Source organism: Melanotaenia boesemani, chromosome 19 (genome assembly GCF_017639745.1).
Source record: "Melanotaenia boesemani isolate fMelBoe1 chromosome 19, fMelBoe1.pri, whole genome shotgun sequence".
In the NCBI taxonomy this organism is placed as follows: domain Eukaryota; kingdom Metazoa; phylum Chordata; class Actinopteri; order Atheriniformes; family Melanotaeniidae; genus Melanotaenia; species Melanotaenia boesemani.
This window is the reverse complement of record NC_055700.1, coordinates 29,619,660-29,638,756: the sequence shown is the minus strand read 5'-3', so window position 1 is coordinate 29,638,756 and position 19,097 is coordinate 29,619,660. Positions and strand designations below refer to the sequence as shown.

The 19,097-nt window shown below is 39.5% G+C and overlaps 1 protein-coding gene across 1 annotated transcript in view; it reads left to right on the top strand.

Moving 5' to 3' along the window:
- Nucleotides 1–13,282: 13,282 nt before the first annotated feature.
- Nucleotides 13,283–19,097, top strand: part of LOC121629743 (3'-5' RNA helicase YTHDC2) — a 74,663-nt gene continuing 68,848 nt past the window's right edge. The window contains 4 exon segments of the mRNA XM_041969491.1: nt 13,283–13,369; nt 15,811–15,981; nt 17,681–17,771; nt 17,862–18,058. Coding sequence (XP_041825425.1) covers nt 15,858–15,981; nt 17,681–17,771; nt 17,862–18,058 — 412 coding nt within the window. The 5' untranslated portion in view covers nt 13,283–13,369; nt 15,811–15,857.

Here is a 19,097-nt window from a genome sequence, read left to right as displayed (position 1 = left end):
TTTGAGGATGTCATGTCACTGCTTTAATGAAAAAAAAACCCCAAAACATTTAATTTCTTATACAATTGATTTTGGGTGGCTGGGATTTTATTTTAAGATCACTCTTAGTTTAGTCTACAAATAAAATCCCTCGGCTCCCAAAATCTGTTATATGTAAAATATTTTTTTTGTGTGTTTTTGTCTTCAGAAAGCTCCATCACTACAAACGTACTCCCAAAGAATTCCGATCTTTCAGATTTCACATTTTAGAAGTGCATGTAGACGCATCCGATCTGATTATTGCAATAATCTGATTACTCCCAGTAATCTGATTTTGATGGGTATGTAAAGCGACTCTGTGTTTTTGATGCTAATAAGCAATCCTAAATCTCAGCTAGTATGAAGTAATATAGCAATTGTGCGTTAAATAGTACCAATACTTTCTAATGACTAGGCTGGAATGCTAAAATTAAATGAATTTTAGTGATCTTTATGTTTTTTTTTTTTTGTCATTTTTCTTAGTTAAAACGCAGGATAGAAATTGGGCAAAGTTTACAAGTCAACAAAAACAATAGAACAGAAACAAAACATTTTAGATTTTACATAGTTAAAGCAAAAGAGTTTTGGTTAAATATAATTGGTATATTTGCTTTAAATCTGAAGTAAATGTATAGATTTCATTGGGATTAAAACAGTATGTAAAGGTCTTAGCATCATTTATACTTCTTGAGTTTTCAGTTGCTCTTTAAAAATGAATAAATCAAATTCATTAAAGCTGAAAAATCATACTTTCAGAACAGTTGCTGAAAGGCATCTGGGTCAGAGGTCTGTGCTGGTCATGACATATAAGAGAGAAAGTGAAACTAAAGTATTGATCTTATTACGCTGATATGGATCAATATGAACACTGACGTTCAGATGGTTGATGGCTGGACGGACGGACGGATGGATGGACAGACAGATGGATGGACGGACGGATGGATGGACAGACAGAAGAATGGATGGATAGATGGATGGATGGATGGATGGATGGTTGGATGGATGGATGGAAGAACGGACGGATGGACGGACGGATGGATGGATGGACGGACGGATGGCCGGACAGAAGACTGGACGGATGGATGGATGGATGGATGGACAGACGGACGGATGGACGGACGGACGGATGGACGGATGGATGGATGGATGGATGGAAGGACGGATGGATGGATGGATGGATGGAAGGACGGACGGATGGACAGACGGATGGATGGACGGATGGATGGATGGATGGATGGATGGATGGATGGATGGAAGGACGGATGGATGGATGGCCAGAAGGATGGATGGACGGACGGATGGACGGATGGACAGACGGATGGATGGACGGACGGACAGACGGATGGACGGACGGATGGATGGATGGACGGACGGACGGACGGACGGATGGACGGACGGACGGACGGATGGATGGATGGAAGGACGGACGGATGGACAGAAGGATGGATGGACGGACGGATGGACGGATGGATGGATGGAAGGATGGACGGATGGATGGACAGATGGATGGATCTGAGCTTCCTCAGGAAATACAGTTGACTTATCTTCTTCATTCAAGTCCAGTCTGTCGGCCATTTTCACACCCAGGAAGCTAAGGGGCTGCTACCATTGATTAATAACCATGAGAGGAAGATGAGTCCAACACTGTTTGGCAGAATGGATGCTCTTCATCCTCCTCTTTGGGGGCGACAAGTCTCAGCGGGTAGAGTGGTCGTCCTATAGCCCAAGGGTTGCTGGTTCGATCCCGGCCTGTAAAGATCATGTCGAGGTGTCCCTGAGCAAGACACCAAACCCCTAATTGCTCCTGATGGGTCATGGTTAGCGCCTTGCATGGCAGCTTCCGCCATCAGTGTGTGAATGTGTGTGTGAATGGGCGAATGTGATGTATGGTATAAAGCGCTTTGGGTAAAAACGCTATATAAGTACAGATCATTACCATCTTCCTTCTGCTGTGACACAAACCAGGCGTGGCCCTGCCATATCTGAGCCGGTGTTTGTTCTTTCAGTGTGTCTCTGTCCTCCAGATGCTTGTGTATCTCCACCTGTATTTGTTTAGGTGTGGTGGACATGCAATCTGATCGAGCTTGCTCCATGTCTGTGAGCAACAGATGCTCGCAGCTGCTCTGTAATACTTGTGGTTTGCCTTCTTGTGCTCTTTGACTATTTGTTTTGCATCTCTTCTTTGTTCTGCATGTTTGTGTTTTTTGTCTACTCTACTAATGCTCTACTAATGAATCCTCTGTTCATTAAGCTGGGTCGCTGCAGGGTCTAGAAGATTTTACATGTGGTGGAAAAGGAGTGGCAAGAGTCCTTGGTGCATAATGTGAAAAAATATCCACAAAAACACTTTAAAAATATTTATTATCCCTTCTAAAAGAAAAAAGGAATATTTAGGCTTAAATTAACACTGATATACATACATTATTGAAAAGCAGTTTTTCACATACAGTATTTTACTTCTGGAGACATGTACAGTGATGCTTTAGTTTTAATCTTCTTTATTTAATTTTTAACTACTCTATGAAAAACAACTATAAAATATTCTGTTACATTTATATATCTATTCTATTAAAATACAGCTGTAACATTTTCTTGTTCATCACTGAAGCAAAGTTGGTAATAATGTATAATGTGATATCTATTCTTCAGTGAGTGGCAGTTTATTCGATGACTGACAAATGTCCACTGAAGCAAGTAATTTGCTAATCTACCATCCTGAACCATCAATTCACTAGTAAACAGCCTTTGTCCTCTGTAGTGGAGACTATGCATTAAGGTTAAAAATAATCTTCAAAATAAGTATTGAAAAATAACTTAAATTATAGAACAGGATGGATATCAGCTATGTATTTTAGGAGAGTTTAAGACAACAATTATAGTTGAAACTAAAAAGAAATGGATATAAAAAATATTTCAGTAATTCTACTTAAAAAGAGAAACTAAAATATAAACTCATTATTTGCAAAGTGAGATATTTCGAGTATTTATTTGTTAGACTTGTGATGATTTATCACTTCCAGCTGATGAAAACCCCAAAATCTAAATCTCAGAAAATTAGAATATAGTGAAAAGGTTCAGTGTTGGAGCCTCTAAGAGCTACACTCTAACCAGCTGATTAAGCCAAACACCTGCAGAGGCCTCCTGAGCATCTAGATGGTCTCAGTCTGTTCCAGTAGAGTCCAGCATCATGGGGAAGGTTGCTGACCTGACAGCTGGGCAGAAACCATCACCTCCCTCCACCAGGAGGAAAAGCCTCAGCAGGCGGCTGCAGAAGAAGCTGGATGATCAAAGTGCTGCATCAAAGCTCATCAAGAAGAAGCTGAGAGGAAGGAGAAGCTGGAACAAGCAGCAGGATGAAGCAGCTGGAGAGGACGGTCAGGAAAAGCTTCACCAAGACTGGACTGAGGCTGGAGTTAGAGCCTCCAGAGCCACCACACAGACGGATCCTGGACCTGGACTTCATGTTGTAGTCCTCTAGTCCAGCTGCTCCTGAACACAACACAACGTCAGCAGCTTCTCACCTGGACTAAAGAAACTAGGACCTGGTCTGCTGAGCAGTGGTCCAAAGGGTCTTTTCTGATGAGCTAATCCTGCATCTTATGTGGAAATCCAGGTCCCAGAGTCTGGAAGAAGACTGGAGAGGCAACAATCCAAAACCCTTAAAGTGCAGCATGAAGTTTCACAGTGGGTGGTGATGTGGGAGCCGTGTCCTCTGGTGCTGGTCCACCGGGCTTTACTAAGTCCAGAGTCCACGCAGCGTCTACCAGGAGGTTTTAGAGCTCCTCATGCTACCTTTGTGGAGATGTGGACTTTATTTTCCAGCAGGACTTGACTGTCCACACTGCCACAAGAACCAGAACCTGGTTCAAGGACCAAGGATTACTGGACTGGACTGGCCAGCAGACTCTCCAGACCTGAACCCTGTAGAAAATCTATAGAGCCTTTCCAAGAGGAAGATGAGACACATGAGACAGAGTGAAGAAGAAGAGCTGAAGGACTGAAGCATCCTGGTCTTCATTCCACCCAGCAGGACCACAGGCTGGTAAAATCCACGCCGCATGGAGGCAGGAGTCCATGCCGAAGGACTCAGACCAAGACCTGGGTTCATATGTAGGACTAGACCAAGAACTGGCTTCATATTCAGGACTAGACTCTAATATATATATGTTTAATTTCACCTTTATTGTCCTGTGCAGCAAAAACTTTAATAGACTGTCTCTATGCATGAAGACTGAAGACCCATATGCAGGCTGAAGAGGCAAACAGGTGTAGGAATTAAATGTTTAATGAGCTACACAAGCAGGAATGTCTAAGAATAAAAGGGTTGGAAAACCAAAAGCACAAAGACGATGCTGGGGAAACTACAACAATCTGGCCATGAACAAATGAAACCAAGGGATAAATATACAGGTGCTCGTCATAAAAAGTGAAACTTGTATAATGTAGACATTCATTCCTCACAGACTGACATGTTTCAAATGTTTATTTCTTTTCATTTTGATGATTATAACTGACAACTAATGAAAACCCCAAATTGTGTAACTCAGAAAATTAGAATATTGTGGAAAAGTTCAATATTGAAGAAACCTGGTGCCACACTCTAATCAGATAATTAACTCGAAACACCTGCAAAGGCCTTTAAATGGTCTCTCAGTCTAGTTCTGTTGGCTACATAATCATGGGGAAGACTGCTGACCTGACAGTTGTCCAAAAAACGACCATTGACACCTTTCACAAGAAGGGAAGACACAAAAGGTCGTTGCTAAAGAGGCTGGCTGTTCACAGAGCTCTGTGTCCAAGCACATTAATAGAGAGGTGAAAGGAAGGAAAAGATGTGGTAGAAAAAAGTGTACAAGCAGTAGGGATAATCACACCCTGGAGAGGATTGTGGAACAAAACCCATTCAAAAATGTGGGGGAGATTCACAAAGAGTGGACTGCAGCTGGAGTCAGAGCTTCAGGAACCACCAGCACAGACGTATCAAGACGTGGTTTCAACTGTCGCTTTCCTGGTGTCAAGCCACTCTGGAACAAGAGACAGAAGCATCTCGCCTGGACCAAAGACAAAAAGGACTGGACTGCTGCTGAGTGTCCACGGTTATGTTCTCTGATGAAGGAAATGCTGCATGTCCTTTGGAAATCAAGGTCCCAGAGTTCGTAGGAAGAAAGGAGAGGCTCAGAATCCACATTGCTTGAGGTGGAGAGTAAAGTTTCCAGTCAGTGATGGTTTGGGTGCCATGTCATCTGCTGGTGTTGGTCCACTGTGTTTTCTTAGGTCCACGGTCAACGCAGCGTCTACCAGGAAGTTTTAGAGCACTTCCTGCTTCCTGCCGCTGACCAACTTTATGGAGATGCAGATTTCATTTTCCAACAGGACTTGGCACCTGCACACATTGCCAAAGCTACCAGGACCTGGTTTAAGGACCATGGTGTCCCTGTTCTTAACTGGCCAGCAAACTGGCCTGACCTTAACCCCATAGAACATCTATGGGGTATTGTGAAGAGGAAGATGTGATACGCCAGACCCAACAATGCAGAAGAGCTGAAGGCCACTATCAGAGCAACCTGGGCTCTCATAACACCTGAGCAGAGCCACAAACTGATGGGCTCCATGCTGCAGAAATTCAGGCTAGAGGAGCCCCAACTAAGTACTGAGTGCTGTACATATCATACTTTTCATGTTCATACTTTTCAGTTGGTCAGCATTTCTAGAAATCCATTTTTGAATTGGTCTTAAGTAAAATTCTAATTTTCTAGGATATTGAATTTGGGGTTTTCATTAGTTGTCAGTTATAATCATCAAAATGAAAAGAAATAAACATTTGAAATATGTCAGTCTGTGAGCAATGAATGTCTACATTATACAAGTTTCACTTTTTGAATGGAATTACTGAAATAAATCAACTTTTCATGATATTCTAATTTTATGATGAGCACCTGTACAGGAGGAGAACAAACTAAATTTGAATCGAATTAAGAAAATGCAACAAGGTGTGTAGAGAACAGGAAGTAAAACTGACTGTAATACACAACTACAAAATAAAACAGGAAATGACACTCAAAGACAACCTAGAAGAGAAACTAAAAAACTAGTACAGGGAATGTACGCAGGGATACCCTGATTCACCCTTGGTCTGAATATCCTTAAAATATTGTTAAGTTTAAATCAATTGTTGACCGTGTTTAACAATTAAATACAGTGTTTTGTATTTTGCCCTAATATCCAGATGTTTGGGGGGAGAAGTCTATGACTGAAAAAGGTAGAAATAAATTTTTTTTTTGTAAATTTCTATGTCTAAAACTAGAAAAGGCTGCCTAAAGGACTGACATTCTGGCCCTTTAAGGGGCGGAGCCTAGACTACCGATGAGCAGCTTGTCAGGCCAGAGGGGAGAGAAAGAGGAGACAAGAGGAGTTTCTTACAGTCCTAAGTTTAGTGTGACAGTTTAATTCCTTGTTTGCAGTTCGTTTGTAACCCCACTTGGATGTTTGTGCGTGAAGTCAAGTAAGTGATGTTTAAGTGATGTTAAAAGTTAGTAAAAACATTTGGATTACAGAATAATAAAATTTGATTCCCCCCCATAAAACAGAAAACTGCAGCCACCACAGTGGTTCTAAGACCCCTGGTAAGTAGATGAGGTGTAAGAGCATGTTTTTTTTTATTCAACCATTCAGTGACTGGTCCTTTTCCTGTTAGCATGTGCACCACTAACTGTTAGCTGCACATACACGTTTGTCACTAAATGCATTATTTTTGTTGTTGATTTCAGTGAGGCACAACAAAACAAGTAAAACCTTTCGAAAAACAAACGTTTTAATGAATTAGAAAATAGGGCAAGGCAGTAAAGTAAATAAATTATTTTTCAGTTTGCATAATAAAATGATAAAATAAAACTTGGGAAAAGGAAAATTAAACTGATGGATGTCAGTTTTCTTGCCAGCTGCTCCTGAATAAAGAATAAAAAAATTCAAGGAATCATGTATATATAGTTACAGAACATATAACAACTGTAAGAGTAGAGCAGAGCTAATATCAGTGAGTTACCAAATAAGTGAACAAGTATGTGTGAACAAGTAATGCAAGAATAAAGAGGGAAGGTAAAAGTGATGGTGGGTGAGTACAGAGATGCGCAGAGAATTGGTGAGGTAAAAGTTAATTAGGAATCAAATTTAGGTGATTTCTATCAGTTATTGGTGCAAGGAACAAGGACAAAATGCATGGAAAGCAAAGGGAAAAAGGCAGTTTTAATAAATGAGAAAGACAGTAGGCTCTGGGAATTACTAAGAGGTCACACACTCTGTGATTTTTTATATATAATGGTTATATATGATATTTTACAGACAAGACAACAGTCAGTCGTGGTCAACTGTGCAGTATTTGGGTGCTCCAACCGGTCTGAGAGGGGCTACAATGTATGGATTTCCATGGGACCCAGAACAGAGGAAGAGGTGGCTTGTAACGGTAAACAATGAGAAACTGTGTAGAACACTTACTTGTGAACAGTTCCAAGGCCTCCATATTAAATCAATAAGCCTCTTTACATGAACGCTTTGATTAAACTTTGACGGAGCGCTGAGAATGGGCAGGGTGATGACTACAGGGGACTCTAAGACCACGCTGTGAAGTGGTGTAAGTGAATGTGGACAAAACAGGAATAGACAGCTACTCTCCTCTGTCTGCACTGAGGGGACAGCGGTGGAAATTGTGATATCCTCCAAGTATCTGGGAGTTCAACTGGGTTACAGGCTGGAATTGTCCACTAATACAGATGCTGTGTACAAGAAGAGTCTGAGTCGCCTCTACTTCCTATGGAGACTCAGGTCCTTTAATGTCTGCAGCATGTTTTACAGTCTGTTGTTGCGAGCACCATCTTCTTTTCTGTGGTGTACTGGGATGCGAGCATCAAAGCAAAGGACGCACAGAGACTGAATAAACTGTTCAGAAAGACAGAATCACTCATCGGAATGAAGCTCCCAACTCTGGAGGACATGGTCAGGGAGGGGTATAGGGCAAAACTGCTGTCAATCATGGACAATAAGTCCCACCCCCTCCACAACACAGTGGACAGTTTGAGGGGCAGCTTCAGCAGCAGATTCCTACATAAATATATATACAAAATCATTTGATTGCAGCGATTGCCTCAAAAGGTTTTGCAAGAAAATACTATGGGTGGCATTAGAGTAAGTGATCTCCTACTGATAGTTAACAGCTAGCTGGCATCAGGCATTTTTCCCAAATCACTAAAGATGGCTATCATTAAGCCACTCCTAAAAAAAGGACTCTAGACGCCTCTATAATGAACAACTACAGACCTGTCTAGGGTTTTCTTTTCAATTTATGTTTAAGACTTCCGAGACAAAGAGCTACATTACGCAAGCTAATAGAGCATAACACCTAGCTACAGCTCAAAAGCTGCTAGCATGATATTTGCTTTTTTATATATATTATCTTCCCACACTTGTTTATATATAATTGTCGGAATAACCAAACAACTTGATTCCATTAACCCACATGAAATGGGACTACATGGAAACAATGAAATCCTTCTTAAACCTAAGTGTATTCTTTCGAATGTGGGCTTTAGAATTAAGGGAAAGATGATGGAACACGAACAATTAGCAACTTCTGAATGGCTGCTAGCATGACACAGTATTATATTCATGCTTTTTGCTTGTCTAATATCAAGTTAACTGAACACATTTAATAAGAACTTCTAAGAAAAGCCAAATATTTTTAAAATGTAAGGGTTTTCATTTCAATTTATGTTTAAGAATTCCGAGACAAAGAGCTACGTTAAGCTAGCTAATAGAGCATAACACCTAGCAACAGCTCAAAAGCTGCTAGCATGACATTTGTTTTTTAATCTTCCCACACTAGTTTATGTAATAATGTCAGAATAACCAAACAACTTGATTCCACTAACTCACATGAAATGGCACTACATGGAAACAATGAAAGCCTTCTTAAACCTAAGTGTATTCTTTCAAATGTGGGCTTTAGAATTCTGGGAAAGATGATGGAACACAAACAATTAGCATCTTCTGAATGGCTGCTAGCATAACACAGAATTATATTCATGCTTTTTGCTTGACTAATATCAAGTTAACTGAACACATTTAATAAGAACTTCTAAGAAAAGCCAAATATTTTTAAAATGTAAGGGTTTTCATTTCAATTTATGTTTAAGAATTCCGAGACAAAGAGCTACATTAAGCTAGGTAATAGAGCAAAACACCTAGCAACAGCTCAAAAGCTGCTAGCATGACATTTGTTTTTTTATCTTCCCACACTAGTTTATGTAATAATGTCAGGATAACCAAACAACTTTATTCCATTAACTCACATGAAATGGCACTACATGGAAACAATAAAAGCCTTCTTAAACCTAAGTGTATTCTTTCAAATGATGGAACACAAACAATGAGCATCTTCTAAATGGCTGCTAGCATAACACAGAATTATAGTCATGCTTTTTGCTTGACTAATATCACGTTAACTGAACACATTTAATAAGAACCTCTAAGAAAAGCCAAATATTGCTTAAAATGTAAGGGTTTTCATTTCAATTTATGTTTAAGAATTCCGAGACAATGAGCTACATTAAGCTAGCTAATAGAGCATAACACCTAGCAACAGCTCAAAAGCTGCTAGCATGACATTTGTTTTTTTTATCTTCCCACACTAGTTTATGTAATAATGTCAGGATAACCAAACAACTTGATTCCATTAACTCACATGAAATGGCACTACATGAAAACAATAAAAGCCTTCTTAAACCTAAGTGTATTCTTTCAAATGATGGAACACAAACAATTAGCATCTTCTGAATGGCTGCTAGCATAACACAGAATTATAGTCATGCTTTTTGCTTGACTAATATCAAGTTAACTGAACACATTTAATAAGAACTTCTAAGAAAAGCCAAATATTTTTAAAATGTAAGGGTTTTCATTTCAATTTATGTTTAAGAATTCCGAGACAATGAGCTACATTAAGCTAGCTAATAGAGCATAACGCCTAGCAACAGCTCAAAAGCTGCTAGCATGACATTTGTTTTTTTATCTTCCCACACTAGTTTATGTAATAATGTCAGAATAACCAAACAACTTGATTCCATTAACTCACATGAAATGGCACTACATGGAAACAATGAATTCCTTCTTAAACCTAAGTGTATTCTTTCAAATGTGGGCTTTAGAATTCTGGGAAAGATGATGGAACACAAACAATTAGCATCTTCTGAATGGCTGCTAGCATAACACAGAATTATATTCATGCTTTTTGCTTTACTAATATCAAGTTAACTGAACACATTTAATAAGAACTTCTAAGAAAAGCCAAATATTTTTAAAATGTAAGGGTTTTCATTTCAATTTATGTTTAAGAATTCCGAGACAACGAGCTACTTTAAGCTAGCTAATAGAGCATAACACCTAGCAACAGCTCAAAAGCTGCTAGCATGACATTTGTTTTTTTTTTATCTTCCCACACTAGTTTATGTAATAATGTCAGAATAACCAAACAACTTGATTCCATTAACTCACATGAAATGGCACTACATGGAAACAATAAAAGCCTTCTTAAACCTAAGTGTATTCTTTCAAATGATGGAACACAAACAATTAGCATCTTCTGAATGGCTGCTAGCATAACACAGAATTATAGTCATGCTGTTTGCTTGACTAATATCAAGTTAACTGAACACATTTAATAAGAACTTCTAAGAAAAGCCAAATATTTTTAAAATGTAAGGGTTTTCATTTCAATTTATGTTTAAGAATTCCGAGACAAAGAGCTACATTAAGCTAGCTAATAGAGCATAACACCTAGCAACAGCTCAAAAGCTGGTAGCATGACATTTGTTTTTTTATCTTCCCACACTAGTTTATGTAATAATGTCAGAATAACCAAACAACTTGATTCCATTAACTCACATGAAATGGCACTACATGGAAACAATAAAAGCCTTCTTAAACCTAAGTGTATTCTTTCAAATGTGGGCTTTAGAATTCTGGGAAAGATGATGGAACACAAACAATTAGCATCTTCTGAATGGCTGCTAGCATAACACAGAATTATATTCTTGCTTTTTGCTTGACTAATATCAAGTTAACTGAACACATTTAATAAGAACTTCTAAGAAAAGCCAAATATTGTTTAAAATGTAAGGGTTTTCATTTCAATTTATGTTTAAGAATTCCGAGACAAAGAGCTACATTAAGCTAGCTAATAGAGCATAACACCTAGCAACACTTTAAAAGATGCTAGCACGATATTTGTTTTTTTATCTTTCCACACTAGTTTATGTAATAATGTCAGAATAACCAAACAACTTGATTCCATTAACTCAGATGAAATGGCACTACATGGAAACAATGAATTCCTTCTTAAACCTAAGTGTATTCTTTCAAATGTGGGCTTTAGAATTCTGGGAAAGATGATGGAACACAAACAATTAGCATCTTCTGAATGGCTGCTAGCATAACACAGAATTATATTCATGCTTTTTGCTTTACTAATATCAAGTTAACTGAACACATTTAATAAGAACTTCTAAGAAAAGCCAAATATTTTTAAAATGTAAGGGTTTTCATTTCAATTTATGTTTAAGAATTCCGAGACAACGAGCTACTTTAAGCTAGCTAATAGAGCATAACACCTAGCAACAGCTCAAAAGCTGCTAGCATGACATTTGTTTTTTTTTTATCTTCCCACACTAGTTTATGTAATAATGTCAGAATAACCAAACAACTTGATTCCATTAACTCACATGAAATGGCACTACATGGAAACAATAAAAGCCTTCTTAAACCTAAGTGTATTCTTTCAAATGATGGAACACAAACAATTAGCATCTTCTGAATGGCTGCTAGCATAACACAGAATTATAGTCATGCTTTTTGCTTGACTAATATCAAGTTAACTGAACACATTTAATAAGAACTTCTAAGAAAAGCCAAATATTTTTAAAATGTAAGGGTTTTCATTTCAATTTATGTTTAAGTATTCCGAGACAATGAGCTACATTAAGCTAGCTAATAGAGCATAACGCCTAGCAACAGCTCAAAAGCTGCTGGCATGACATTTGTTTTTTTATCTTCCCACACTAGTTTATGTAATAATGTCAGAATAACCAAACAACTTGATTCCATTAACTCAGATGAAATGGCACTACATGGAAACAATGAATTCCTTCTTAAACCTAAGTGTATTCTTTCAAATGTGGGCTTTAGAATTCTGGGAAAGATGATGGAACACGAACAATTAGCAACTTCTCAATGGCTGCTAGCATAACACAGAATTATAGTCATGCTGTTTGCTTGACTAATATCAAGTTAACTGAACACATTTAATAAGAACTTCTAAGAAAAGCCAAATATTTTTAAAATGTAAGGGTTTTCATTTCAATTTATGTTTAAGAATTCCGAGACAAAGAGCTACATTAAGCTAGCTAATAGAGCATAACACCTAGCAACAGCTCAAAAGCTGGTAGCATGACATTTGTTTTTTTATCTTCCCACACTAGTTTATGTAATAATGTCAGAATAACCAAACAACTTGATTCCATTAACTCACATGAAATGGCACTACATGGAAACAATAAAAGCCTTCTTAAACCTAAGTGTATTCTTTCAAATGTGGGCTTTAGAATTCTGGGAAAGATGATGGAACACGAACAATTAGCAACTTCTGAATGGCTGCTAGCATAACACAGAATTATATTCTTGCTTTTTGCTTGACTAATATCAAGTTAACTTAACACATTTAATAAGAACTTCTAAGAAACGCCAAATATTGTTTAAAATGTAAGGGTTTTCATTTCAATTTATGTTTAAGAATTCCGAGACAAAGAGCTACATTAAGCTAGCTAATAGAGCATAACACCTAGCAACAGCTCAAAAGATGCTAGCACGATATTTGTTTTTTTTTTATCTTCCCACACTAGTTTATGTAATAATGTCAGAATAACCAAACAACTCGATTCCATTAACTGACATGAAATGGCACTACATGGAAACAATGAAATCCTTCTAACATCAATTATAGCTATAACGTTAGCTGCTAAATAAAGGACTCCAATCAGATCAAGTTTTTTTTTAACAATCTTGTAAATTCAGAGAAACAGAACAGATTTTTTTAACCAAATGTTCTCATTCATTCATTCATTCATTCATTCATTCATTCCGTGTTATGTGCTTGGTCTCGCACTCTTACTTTGAAGGTGAAGAGTTAGTCGAACCGGAAGTTAAGTTGCACCAAAGCGCGCTCCACCGCAGATTTCCTGTGACGTCGGCAAACGGGTAGAAGTTCAGGTTGGATCGGTAAGGGGGCCCCCAACGCTCTCTGTACCAGGTACGTCCTCCTCTCCTGACTGTAGATGTGTAGAGAACGAAGCCTCACCGGTACCTCGAACGGTACAAGCTAACCATATAACAGCTTACAGCTAGCTACCACTTAATCACGTGCCTTCGCCAACATTCGTTCTGTTTCGATTCCAGTAAAAAGAAACACCTGAGTAACTTGTACGTTGTGATAACGTACAGTCCGAGTTTCAGTCTCGTCTATTAAATAAAAATTGTAACTTTTTATTAGCAGTTACCACCGCCAGAACACAACAGACATGTCAAACAATACAAACATTGGGTTTTGTTAAATCTCGCGCGCCAGATGTTTGATTCTCTAGTGAACCGCAAAATCACGTGAGGTTACCGGGCTGCTTCCACACCAGTAGGTCTGTAGAAAAAGATTTATCAGTCCTCACAGATTCGGTTCAGTCCTACAGGTATAAGACTGAGTAATAACAATATATATAATTATACTCTCTCTCTCTCTCTTTCAGTGTGTGTGTGTATATATACACACGCAGAGAGAGAGAGAGTATAATTTTATATATATATACTGTAACTACATATACAGTCAAGCCCCAAATTATTCATATCTCTGGCAAATTCTGTTTTAAAGTTACTTTTATTCAACCAGCAACTTTTTTCTTGATTGGAAATGACACAGACGTCTCCCAGAAGATTATAAGATGAGGTACAAGAGGCATCATTGTGGAAAAAAAATATTTCTCAGCTGTTATTTACATTTGAACAAAAAGTGTCATGTCCAGAATTATTCATACCCTTTGCAATGCAGTCTTTGGGAAAATCAAAAGTTCTATCTAGACCATTCCAAATAGTCCAAATAGTTTAGGTGTTTTAAAGCGGCCTAATTACCTTGACTCATTGGGAACAGCTGTTTTAATTAACTCAGCAGGTGAAAAACAGCAGCTCCCTGCAGCTGGTTTGTGGACAGTCATGGCGAAGACAGGAGCTCGCTGAGGACCTGCGGCTGTGCATTGTGGCTGCTCACAAGTCAGGAAAGGGCTATAAGGCCATCCTAAATGTTTTCACCTTCCAGTGGCTACAGTGCAAAGTATTATTAAAAAATACAAGAAGTTTGGCACTGTGGGATATCTCAGAGGACATGGTTGGAAGCCAAAAGTGATGCCAGGAGGTGAAAAAGAATCCAAGGATCACCGCCAAGGCCATTCTGGTGAATCTGGGCTCTGCTGGTGGCAACGTCTGAAGGTAGACAGTCCAACAGACACTGCACACTGCTGGAATCCATGGACGCAGACCAAGGAGAACGCCACTTATCCAGATAAGGCACACAAAAGCTCGCTTGGCCTTTGCAAATGCTCATCTGGACAAAGAAGAAGACTTCTGGTCTTCTGTTTTTATGGTCAGCTGAAACAGAAATGGAATTGTTCGGCCACAGTGATGTGTCCTTCATTTGGCGTCAAAACGGAGAACAGTGTGTGTGATTTTCATCACAACCTTCTTAACAAGGCAAAAGATAAAATAAAAAAGGATCCCCAACAGTTTGTCACTGAGATCTGGACAAGTTTGTTTATGATCCATTGATCTGAGGCAGGTGTGTTGAAGCAGGGAACCATGTAAAACCTGTCGGAAAGTGGATCTTGGAGACCAGAACTAGGAACCTCTGGTTTACGACCACTGTGTCTAAAAACACTGACGTATCATTTTTGGAAAAATGTGAAGAGTTTGCTGTTGAGACAAGCCAACTTTATTTGTAAGCATTTTAAAAACAGCTGCAACCACAGACCAAAGAGCTGAACGTATGAATAAAGTGCCTCAGTAATGACTAAAATGTAGAAATATTGTAACCCTCTGCATGAATTATTACAAAACAGTACCACGTTTTTAAATATTTTACTTCTACAGACATGCGCATTGATGCTTTTCTGTATTTTAATCTTATTTTAACTTTTACTCAGTGTGTTGATTTTTCTGTTTCATCTATGAAAATATTTACAAAATAATATCTTGTCATATTAATATAATAAAAATTTTCTATTAAAACACCAGGATCATTTTCTTGTCCTGTTTAGCATGGAGGCAAACTTGGTAATATATACTATATATACTATATCAAATGTATTTATTCTTCATACGTGGCAGAATATTGGTGACTCACTAATGTCCAGTGAAGTTGCTAATGTACGGTCCACACCCATGCATATGTTTATAAACAGCCTTTAAATATGTGTCCTCTGTAGTGGACACTATGCATCAAAGGGTTAAAAGTAAAAATAAATAAAAAAATAAATGTTTAAGGTGGGTCTAAAAGCTATTTAATGATGGGGTTTGATTTTTTAGCACTTTTATTCTGCATTTTGGCTTTGAACAAATATATACTGACACAGTGATACCAGATCATAAATGTGCTGTAATGTTTTAGTTGTAAGACACCTGTGCGTGTTAAGACAATCTCTTGTTGTGTTGCAGTGATTTGAGTTTAATGCTACCTCACAAAACCAACCAGGAAGCAGAACATGGCTTCAGACAGGAAGCATCATGGATCCAGGTCCAAGGGCTCCAAACAAATCAACATCGGTGAAGAAATAAAGATTGCAGTGCACCTGTGGTTGGAGAGGTTTCGCTTCAGTGAGGAGAAAGGTACCAAATGATCTTCATTTTGTGTTTGTTTACTCACACACACCGACACAGGTTGGGGGGGGAGCTACATCCATCATGGATGAGCCCCTCTTCTTCTAACAACCGTCTGGAAACGTCTGGGAAGTGAGGAGACCAGTTGCTGGAGTTTTGGTCCGTCAATGGTAAATGGTCCATATTTTATATAACGCATCATACATCACATTCATTCGTTCAAACTGATGGCGGAAGTTGCCACAACCCATCAGGAGCAATTTGGGGTTCGGACACTTCAACATGAACTCGACTTGGCTGAGGATCAACCGGCAACCCTCGGGTTACAAGACAACCGCTCTGCCTTGCTGAGCCACGCCGCCCCTAGGAGAGGAATGTTGTCCCATTCTGGTCTGATGCAGGATTCTAGCTGCTCTACAGTCCTGGACCTTGGTTGCTGGATTTCTGCTTCCATGATGCTCCAGATGTTGTGTACTGGTGAAAGGTCTGGACTGCAGGCAGGCCAGTTCAGCAGCCGGACTCTTCTCCTGTGAAGCCATGCTGCTGTGATGGATACAGGATGTGGTTCAGCATCGTCTTGCTGAAATCTGCAAGGTCTTCCCTGAAAGAGACGTTGTCTGGATGGGAGCAGATGTTGCTCTAAAGCCTCCATGTACTTTTCAGCATTGATGGAGCTTCACAGATGTGGAAGCTGCCCACGCCATAGGCACTAATGCAGCCCCATCCCATCAGAGATGCAGCTTTTCACCTGTCCACTGATAACAAGCTGGATGCTCCCTCTCCTCTTTAGTCTGCAGGACACGCCGTCCATGCTTTCCACAAACTACTTCACATCTTCATCCAGGTTTCCACTTTGCCTCAGACCATTTTAAATGAGCTTTAGTCCAGAGAAGACGGAAGAAGCTGGTTCTGGATCCTGTTCACATCTGGCTTCTTTTCTGCATGATGGAGCTTTAACCTGCATTTGTGGGTTTCAGGGTGAACTGTGTTCACAGACAGTGGTTTCTGGAAGTCTTCCTGAGTCCATGCAGTGGTTTCCAGTAGAGAATCATGTCTGCTTTTAATGCAGGAGATCACCAGCATCCAGCCTTGTCCCAGGCATACAGAGATTCCTCCTGATTCTCTTAATCTTCTGATGATATTCTACACTGTAGGTGGAGGATCTTCAAAGTCTGAGGAACATTTTTCTGAAATTGTTCCACAGTTTTAGATCCAGTTTGTCTCAGATTGGTGAAGCTCTGTCCATCTTTCCATCTGAGAGACTCTGCCTCTCTGAAATGCTCCTTTTATACCAGTCATGTTACTGACCTGTTGCCAGGTAACCTGATTAGTTGTCCAATGCTCCTCCAGGTGTTTCTGGTTTGTACCAGGTACTTTTCCAGCCTTTTGTTGCTCCTGTTCCAACTTTTTCCATCAGATTCACTATCAGCTCATATTTTCATCTCATGGTGAAACGTCTCCGTTTCATCCTCTGACGTGTTTTTATCTTCTACTGGGAATAAAATATGAGTTGATGAGGTTTGGAAATGATTGCATCTTTTTTCATTTTTACGTGAAGTCCTGACTGTTTTGGGAGTTGAGGTTGTAAATGTATTAACATTGTGTGGGAAACACTGGAGCATCTCTGGAAATGTTTTCGACTCATCCTGATGTGTAGAGAGGCTCTCATGGAATAATCTAACGTTTGTTCTCTCTTGTCTCTGGACAGAGATGGAATTTCCTTCTTCTTTTACCAGCACTGAGAGAGCTTATGTTCACCGAATAGCTCAGTCCCTGGGTTATATTTCAAAAAGCAAAGGGTAGGTTCCTCCAGCTGCATTCACACCCATCACCTGTCTCAGGTTGTAGGAGTTGAGCTGAATATAAACCTGCTTTGATTTCTCTTTCAGGAAGGAACCAAATCGTTACCTCACCATCAGGAAGAGGGATGTCCCTGACAAACCCCAGCCCAACATCCAGCTCACTGTCTTCCAGAATTCCTTATATCCCATCCACAGTCTGCTTCAGAGGTTTCCGGTCAGCAGGAAGGAGCGCTCGGATGTGCCGCCCACTGGGAAAAGCGGCGTGCCCATGGCCTCAGAACCTGGTGATTGCTGCTGTTTGTTATGGTGCAACGTTTAATGTAAATGAGATAAAAATCCATCTTTTCCTCCTCAGAGCTGCACGAGGGAAACATGAGTAGATAAACCCATAATGGAGCTACATGAGGATGTTTGTTCAGGGTTTTATTTGCTAAAAAAGAAAACAGACCAAATAAAAGTATTTAGTTTAATAGCTCAACATTTAGGGTTTGTAAAACATCACCGGACAGTTCAGTAAAATTCTCAAATTTTACTTTTGTTCAGACTAAGAAGAAGAAAGACATGATCTGGGTGGCGTAGTGGCCTCGTGGTTACAGAGGTGGGCTTGGGTCTGGAGGGCATGGGTTTGAGTCCCTGGAGTACCAGCAGAGCCCTTGAGCAAGGCTTTTAACCCCCAACATCTTCCTAAAACATGTAGAGATGGGTCAAATGCAGAGCTGAACGTTCCATTAATGACCTAAAATTATTTAATATTTTAATGTGTAAATGAGGCTAAAAACAAACTGGGAAGATTGGATGATGAAACACACTGCGGCCGATGTCAAAGCTGCTGGACAGAACGCACAAAGCCACATAACTGAACAGAAAATGTCAGAAAACAGAGATAAACCGCAAACGAGTCAGAAACAGGAGTCGATGTTTGGGGCGACTGCCAGGAAGCAGCCAGAGGAAACAAACCTTCACAATCAAAGCACGAGTGTGTGAAGAAAAGCAGCAGATTTCCTCCACCGGTGATCTGGGTGGGTGTCGGGTAGAGGACCAGGAGAGACGAGGGCTCGTTTTTCAGGACAATGATGCATCTACACAGAGCAAGGCAAGTTCAGGCTTTTCTTCAGGGAACACATCGGATTCGCGACGTTGCCAGCTGACCCCGGATAGAAGCTGTTTTACGCCTCCCCGAGGTGGAGGAAAGACCGAGGAGCTGAAACTCTGAAAGTAGTGGAATTTTATTTCATTCAGTTATTCTGTTATTGAAGGTGTTGTTCCAAAACGTTCTCCTCACATTTTTTTCGTCTACTAGTTTAGTTTAGTTTAGTTATTTAT